Source organism: Capricornis sumatraensis, chromosome 22 (assembly GCF_032405125.1).
Source record: "Capricornis sumatraensis isolate serow.1 chromosome 22, serow.2, whole genome shotgun sequence".
In the NCBI taxonomy this organism is placed as follows: Eukaryota; Metazoa; Chordata; class Mammalia; order Artiodactyla; family Bovidae; genus Capricornis; species Capricornis sumatraensis.
This window is the reverse complement of record NC_091090.1, coordinates 22,553,108-22,561,108: the sequence shown is the minus strand read 5'-3', so window position 1 is coordinate 22,561,108 and position 8,001 is coordinate 22,553,108. Positions and strand designations below refer to the sequence as shown.

The window sequence follows — 8,001 nt, the reverse complement described above, 5'->3', positions numbered from 1 at the left end:
ACTCAGGGGCGGGCAGGCCTGGAAGAGACGGCTCTGCCGGGGTGGGATTGTCTTCCCTCCCCCTAGCTGTCTCTTTTTGTACAGGAAGGTAGGGGGTGGTGTCGGATCGGCCCCATCTGAGTCTGGCCCACGCCCCCTCGCCTCCCACCTCCCCGCCCCCACCGTTCCCGGCACGGCCTCGGCCACATTCGTGACTCCCCCTGCTGCACCCGCAGGACGCGCCGTCCGGCAAGGAGCAGGGAAGGAGACCGTCGGGCCGGTCCCGGGACCCGGGGTCACAGTGAGGTCTCTACGCAGGAGCCGTGGCGGTGCAGCGGCCGGTGGCTGTGGCCCAGACACCCCTCCTGACGGTGCACAATGAGCACGGGAAAGTAGAGGGCGTCGTGGTAGGGCGGCGGCGGCCCGGCCTCCTCCTCGTCGTCGTCCTCCTCGTCGTCCCCCATGCTGGCCTGGCTGGACAGTCGCGTCTGCTCGGTAGGGCAGCTCGCCTCGTTGACGCTCCCGCTCCGGCTGCGCCACAGGCAGCTGCGCCGGGAGCCGTAGAGGCGGCCGAGAGAGAAGCGGCTGCCTCCGCAGCCCGCCCCGACTCCTCCGGGCCCGGGGGCGGCCCGCGGGCTGGCGCAGATGCTCAGGGCGCTGCGCGAGAAGATGGACGAGCTACTGACCGCGCGCTGGCAGTGCTCGCAGCTGCGCCGGTACGGGGCCAGGCCCGCCGCTCCCGGTCCACCCACCCCGCCGTAGCGGCAGGTGGGCGCGTAGCCCCCGGCCGCGCCCCCAGGGCATCGCGCGCCCAGCCCCGCCAGGTCCATGAGCACCGCCTCCGAGTAGCTGGGCACCAGCTGCTGGTTGGAGCGGATGTGCCACTCGAGCTCCGTGCTGTCCACCGTGTTGACCCGCGGCAGGCGGTGCGTGAGCGGCGGCAGCAGCTCGTCGCTGGGACTGAGGCCGCCGCCAGCGCTGCCACCTGCCGAGCCCGGGCCCTCTAGGCCAAAGAGCTTCTCTACGTGGTAGTGCGCGTAGGCTGTGCGGTACTCGGCCAGCACGCGCAGCGGCCACGACAGCGTGAGCAGCGCCGCGGCCCAGAAGGCGGACGAGCAGGCGTACCAGGGCGGCCTGGCCGGGTCGGGGAAGGCCACCATGAACTCGCGGAAGTCCACGTTCTTGAGATGCATGCCCTCGCGCGCCTCCATGTAGTCGTCCAGACCCTCGTTCTCGGCGAAGAAGCGAGCGCGCTGGCACAGGTACGCGTTCTCGGCCTCCACGCTGGCGAAACTGAAGCACTTGGTGAAGCGCAGCCGTGTGGCCGGCGCGCCCTCCAGCCCCACCAGCGCCTTGGACACGTCGCGGACGCCACAGCGCGCGTAGTCGAACTCAGCCTCGGCCACGTGCGTGTTCACGCGCTCATGGTAGACCTGCGGCGCCGGGGAAGGCGGCGGGGGTCGCCTCAATCCGCTCACCCTCGTCCTCCCCATGGCGGCTCTCGGCGCCTGATCGAACCCTCAGCCTGTCCTGGCTTAGCTCCCGGTTGGAGCCAGGTTAGGATCTTATCACCTCCAGAGACACAGACCCTGGAGTCAAGACTGCCGGGCTTCGAATCCCAGCTCCACCACATACTAGCTGTTTGACTTTGATATTGGTAAAGTACTTAGAGCGGAACCTGTCTGCTAGCGTTTGCTGTTATTATGGTGGTGGTTACTGCTCTTCTGTGGCGGTGCCCACGAAAGCTCACTGCTGGCTGTGCTCCGCCTGGGGACAGTCGAGCAGGGTCCCAGCAACCTCCCCCCCCCCCCCCGCCCCACCATCTGGACCAGCCTGTGCTCCCCTTCAGCTCCTCACCTGGGTGGTGGTGTAGGCGTCTCCATTGCGGTATCGGGTGACTTGGCGCGTGCGGCGGACGTAGTGGTAGCTGATGGCCTTCCACCAGATACAGGGCGTGGCCTGCTGCATGCGGCCCACGCGCTCTCGCACGCTGCTCACGTCCACCCGGTGCTGCAGCTCGTGGCGGGCTTGGCAATGCCAGCACTCCACCAGGTAGACGGCATACAGCATGAGCAGGAAGGCCAGGGGGATGTAGACATAGCCGTTGGAGCAGGGGCTGTCGTGGTACATGAGGCTGTTGCCCTGGTAGGCGCTGCTGAAGGTGAGGCGGGTCACCGTGGTGACATGGCACCAGGCCACCGCCCCCAGGCAGCCGTACATGAGCAGCGAGAGCAGCAGGCACTTCCAGTGGGACTCACGGCAGAGGGACTTGGTGAAAGAGGGCTGGATGGGGCGCTGCTGCTCAGATGGGCAGGCAAAGGGCCGAGATGATTGGGGAGCGAGACAGAGTGGCAAGGACCCAGAACAGAGATGAATGCGGGAAGGGAGGGCCAGAGGCCAGCACCCCAGATGACAGGCAGAGACAGACAGGGATGTGGAGAGGAGTCAGACCAAGATGGGAGGCCAGGACCAGAGATAAACACAGAAGTGACCCAGAGTGAGACATAAGGACAGGAAAAAGGAACGGAATGCCAGTTTGGGGAAGTGCAGAGAGAGATACCCCAAGAGGCAAAGGGATCAAAGCCAGGGGTGGAGGGAGAAGGCCCAGGTAGCAAAGAAGACACAGATGGATAGGATGGCACCCAGAGGAGTAGTCCAAAGACAGATAAAAAGATGACAGTGAAACAGGAGAAAGTGTGGGTAGGGAAGACAGGGAGGACAGACAGGCATCAGCGAAGGCAGGTCCCCAACCCGGACCCCTTCCAGGTATTCTAGGAAAGGAGGGAGGGGCCCACTGACCTCCCCTTCCCACTTCACAGGTGGGGCCCTCCCTTCTTCCAGAACCTAGGAGGAGCCACTTCCTCGGACCCATCCACCTCCCTCATACCTCCCAGGAAACCCCAAGCGCTGTCTCCTTCCCCACACTCTGAACCCCAGGTCCCTAGCAAGTCTCCCTAACATCCTACCCCTGTTCTAAGATGGAAAACAGTGGGTTTGTGTCCCTGAGCAGCAGGTGGTCCAGGAGGAAATATCCAGATGGGCAGAGGCATATGGCTGGGGAGAGGGGATGGGAGACAGGGGTGGGGGTGGGAAGCAAGGAGGAAGATGTTTGCCGCCCAGCCCTTTGTCAAGAGAAAACAGTTCTCAGTACCCAGGCTTGTTAAAGTACTAAATCATGTTCTGCCCTGCGGTGCTCCCGGTGAGTTGTTTATGTGTCTGGCTCCTCCACTAGACTGGGTGCTCCTGAAAGCAGGGCCTCATTCTCTTTGCATTCTGGGTGCTGGCACCCACAGCCACTCAAGGACAAGTATACTGAGTCAGATGTCTGGTGGCGGCCTGGGCTTTCCCTCTGCTCCCCGCACCGTCTAGCTTTAGGAACCCTCCACACACCCTCCTGCTGAGATCCTGACTTATTCTTTCCATTCCCCTGCCTGGACCTGGAGGCTCCCCAGGGGAAGGGAGAGAAGATAGAGAGAGGAAAGGCACAATAACAGGCAGTGGGCCCTGGACTGGTGTGAAATCCAAGGAAAGATCTGGAAGTACAGATAGGTGGCTGGGTTAGGAAATAGTACTCAGCACATGCAGACAAGATTAGGGTGCATGTGCCTTTGTGGGAGCCTCACCCTTGGGGAGTACATATGTGCCCCTTTGCATGCCCACTTGAGCGTGTGCCTGTCCCAGTGAGAGTGTGTGGGAAAGGGGCCCTCCCTGCAGGTCCTGCCTGTGTGCTTCTGCCCTAGTGCAGTGTGCAGTGTGTGCACGAGCGTGCATGGGAGATTGGGGAGCCCCTGGTACTTTCCTTCATCGCTTTGTCTCCAGGTTTAGTATGCCCCCAACGAGGGGTAGGTATGCTTGGTACCAACACCTTGAAGGATTCCTGGGAGTCCCCTGGAGGGGGATGCTACACGGACCTTGGATGAGAGAGGCACATCCCCCACACAAACAGTCCCAGTGACCTCAGGGGGGCCGGCTCCTGCACACATTTGACCTTCTTAGGACCCCAGCTCAGGTAACACCACCGTTTCCTCCGTGGACCTGGCAGGTACTCTCCTGCTTCCCGCAGCCCCTCCAAGTCACCCTTCCTGGCCTTCTAGAGAGTATCTCCCTCCGCGAGATAGGAACCCGGCTACCGTCCCCACCCCCACTCACCCGGGGTCCACGAGGCTCCGCCCCTAGGCCCCTCCCCCTGCCCGGGACCCCCGAGCCCCGCCCCCGGCGCGGCCCCTTCCCCGACACCGCGGACAGCTCCGGCCGCCGGGCGGGGGCAGCGGCGCGGGACTGCGGCTGCGGCGGCCGGCTCGGGGTGCGGGGCGCCGGGAGCGCTGCGGCGGAACCGGCGGGGGAAGGGGCGCCACGCCCGGGGAAGGGACGACCGCGCCCGGGGAAGGGGCGCCACCGGCTCTCACCTCCTCTCGGGCGGGGCCCTCGTCCGTAGTCGCCGCCGCCGTGGGCTCCTCCGGGACCCCGGGGCCGCCACCGCCGCCGCCGCCGCCGCCGCCGCTCTCTCCCGCGGCCGAGCCAGGGGGGGACATGGCGTAGAGGGGGCGCGTCGAGCTCAGGGCCTCCCGGGGGGCTGCCGGGGGCCGGGGGCATCCTGCGCCGGCCCTGGGGAGGGGGGCGGAGGGGGCGGGGCCCTCGCTGCTCCCCACCCCCCGCCGGGGGGAGGGGGCCTGGAAAGGGCACCACGGGTAAGGGGCTTGGGGATGGGGATGGGGAGGCGGGCTGGGGGGGCCGGGCTGGGGGGGCCGGGGCCGGGGGCGGGTGTCACCTTGAGGCCCTCGCGGCGCCGCTCCGCCTCCCGCCCGCTCCCGCCGCCGCCTTTTGTCTGAGCGGAGCTGGAGCCAGCGCGCCCCCCCTCTTCCTCCCAGCACAGGAGCCCCGCCCCCGGCCCCCCAAACTCCGCCTTCCCCGAGCCTATCTAACAGCCACCCCAAAGGGGACAAGCAACAGGGGCTCCCGGCACCCCTTCCTCTCTCCCAGCCCCGCTCACTACCCGCACCCCCGCCATCCTTCCTCCGAGGAGGAGAAACAGCCCAAACTCCTCTGGGTCTATTCGCGGAGCGGGCGCCAGCGGCCAACTAACATCCCTCCCCACCGCTGGTTCTCGCAAGTTCCCAGGGCTGAGGGTGGGGAGAGGAAATTGAGTTTGAGAACCCTAGGCAAGATCCTCATTCCCAGTTGAATGGTAAAGGGTTAAGGCAGGAGCCAGACTTCAGAGGCCAGACCCAGCTGAACAAGGTTGGGAAAGGCTGAAAAGGAACAGATCGGAGCTGGATGTGAGGAAGGACTAGCAGAAGGCAGAAAAGAAGACATTGAACCCAGCCTTCACTGAGCTAGCGCTCTATCCTAGAAGAAAAGCCCCAGAGAAGCAATGAAGTGTGTCCATTGCCCTAGACTGGAGATCGGGAAACCTGAGAAGAGATTCTTAATCCTGGCTCTGTCATTAGCTGTGTGACCTTGGGCAAATGCCTTCCCCTCTCTGAGCCTTAGTTTCCCCATTTGTGCAGGGAGAAAGTTGACTGAGCAATCTCTAAAGCTCTGACTTGGGGTGTAGGAGGCCAAGTCATAGGTCACAGGCCAGGCTGAGTGACTGCAGGTCGCCTGTCCCTTCATGTCATCCACCCACAGTGGTCTTTCCCACCCCAGTTAAGAGCAGAAAGAAAGCTGCCATTCATTCATTTCTGAATGCATCCATTCAATAAAAAAGTATTAAGAACATACTGTGCCCCATATAGAAAGGCAAAATACAATTTCCCATCTTCAAGGAGCACAAAGTCTAACGGGGAAGAAGGACATGGAAGCCTGTCATTGTGAAAGAATAAGATGAAGGCTATGCTTGATCCGTCTGTGTGTCCACAGCCACCAAGGAAGGCTGTTGTGTGGCATATGCTACATTAGTCTTTGACAAACAGTGACTTTCCCCATTTACCCACAAGGAACCAAGGCAGAGAGGAGGTGAGGGGCTTACTCAAGGTCACCTGCTGGTACTCACAGAATGGTCCTAGAATCCAGACCTTTCCCATTCAAAAGTCCATGGGGATCTTCAGGGGTCGGAGGTCAGCTTGAGGCAAAACCTGGATATCTGATCTTTGGGAATAGAGAAGCCCACTGCTCTGCTGACAGTCCTGCCCCTCATCTGGGGCAGAAGAGCCTCTGCCTTCACCCACACACCCACCCCCCTACTCTTGGTCCTGTCTCCATGTTGCTACTCTTCTCTTTCCAGGGAAGGTGAAGGGGACTCTCAGTCTGCCTGTCACTTCAGGACTACCCAGCCTGTGTGATCCTCCCCAGGTCAGTGAGTCCATCCTCCCTGCCCAAACCAAGGGAGAGTATGGTCCCAAAAGGCGTGGTTCTCCTTCATCCCCATGGCAGAGGAGGAATCGCACTTGCTGGCTCATTCCAACGTCTCTCTCCTACCCATAATTTTTGAGAAGTCCTGCCCACAGTTAATTCTAACTCCTCTTCTGGTTTCGGTTCATTTCACCTAATTCAGTACTTACTGCAGATAGAAAGCAGAGGTCCTAATCCTGGCCTTTCCTAACCCAGATAGGATCTTCACACTCCCCATTCAGTTGTTCTAATCTTTCTCCTGTCCTCCAGCCCCACTGCCTTCCTGGCTCCACTTCAGGGGGCTTTGGAAGAGAGCTCAACTTCTTCTGGCCAACCCCAGAGCTTTCAAGAGATAAAAGACCACCTCCTCTTTCTCCATACACAGGCATTACCCGTCCTTGGAAGCCCAGAGAAGAAAGGGGGCTGTGGAAGGAGCCAGCTGACCAGCTGGTCACCATGGCAACTGGGCCTGTTTCCTGAAGATGAGTCTGGCTGGAGTGGGCAGAGATGGGGAGTGGGAGCGTGACAAAGGGAACCAGAAAACAAGAGAGAGAAGAGGACCTTGTAGAAGACTGGGTGGGACTGAGGGAATGAAGTCAGGACCTGGATCATGCTGTGACTTGAGTCAAAGTCCCCAGGTCATCTTTCCAGATGACACTGCCATGGTCCTTGTCCCCATTCCTGAATTGTACCGAGAAGGGCTTCCTATTGGAGTGCAGACTAGGTGCTGGAAGCAGTCAGTGACTCAATGCTGACCTCATGTGGCCAGAAAAGGGGCTGCCACATACCTGTTAGGGTTTAGAGCCAGACAAGGGTAGGTTTCTGGCTAGGTTAATGGGGTAGGTTTTTCCTTAAAATCAGGCTGTGGGTATAACACAGGTGCTCACTGCACACCCTTGAGTTCTTGTGTCCTTGCAAATGGCTCAGATGCCCCCAACTTCTTAGGCCTTCATGAAGGAAAGAAAGTCATTGAAAACATTGTTTGTTTGTTTTTATTTGGCTGCACCTGCACCGGGGCTTAATTGTGGCATGCAGGATCTAGTTCCTTGACAAGGAATCGAACTTGAGCCTCCTGAACTGGCAGCTCAAAGTCTTAACCCTTGGACTACCAGGGAAGTCCCTCACTGAAAACATTTTTAGAGTTTTGTACCAGGAACAGGAAAACACAGCTCTACACTTTCAGATTGTTTGACCTTGGGCAAGTCAACTCACCTTTCTGGGCCTCAGCTTCCCAGCTTTAAAATGGAGATTATTTTGAAGTGGTTAAGGTCTGTATTTTTGCTCCAGCCTTTGAGATTGGGAGAGGAACAGGTCGGGGGAGGAAGTTGAGGATGTCTTAAGTCACAATGACCCCAAGGTAAGGAGATGCCTCATTTTCCTTGGGCTTTCCCCTCATGGCTCCTCACCCTCTCATGCTCAAAACATCCTCCCCACTCCAGCCTTCAGGGGGGGATGGAGACCAGTGGGGACTAGGTACTTCTTCCCAGCCCTCTTCCCTTCTCATTTCCAGTTCAAATGGAACCTCCTCTACCGCTCACCCATTGGGTAGTTGGCCCCATGTTGTGCCCCTCCAGCGTCCTGTTCTCACGCCTATCTTAGCCCAATCACTCTGTGTTGTAACTGCTAGGGGGTTTTGAAGGCTGGAACCATGGGGACAGTTTTTTTTGTTTGTTTGTTTGGGGGGGATGGTAG

The 8,001-nt window shown here is 60.2% G+C and overlaps 1 protein-coding gene across 1 annotated transcript; it reads right to left on the bottom strand.

Annotated features, from left to right (window-relative positions):
* Positions 1-275: 275 nt before the first annotated feature.
* On the bottom strand, positions 276-4,511 carry TMEM151B (transmembrane protein 151B). Its single transcript, XM_068961126.1, has 3 exons — positions 4,386-4,511; positions 1,837-2,277; positions 276-1,412 (listed from the first exon to the last, which is right to left on the bottom strand). The coding sequence occupies exons 1-3, from the start codon at positions 4,509-4,511 to the stop codon at positions 276-278; spliced, it is 1,704 nt and encodes a 567-aa protein (XP_068817227.1).
* Between the last annotated feature and the right edge of the window lie 3,490 nt (positions 4,512-8,001).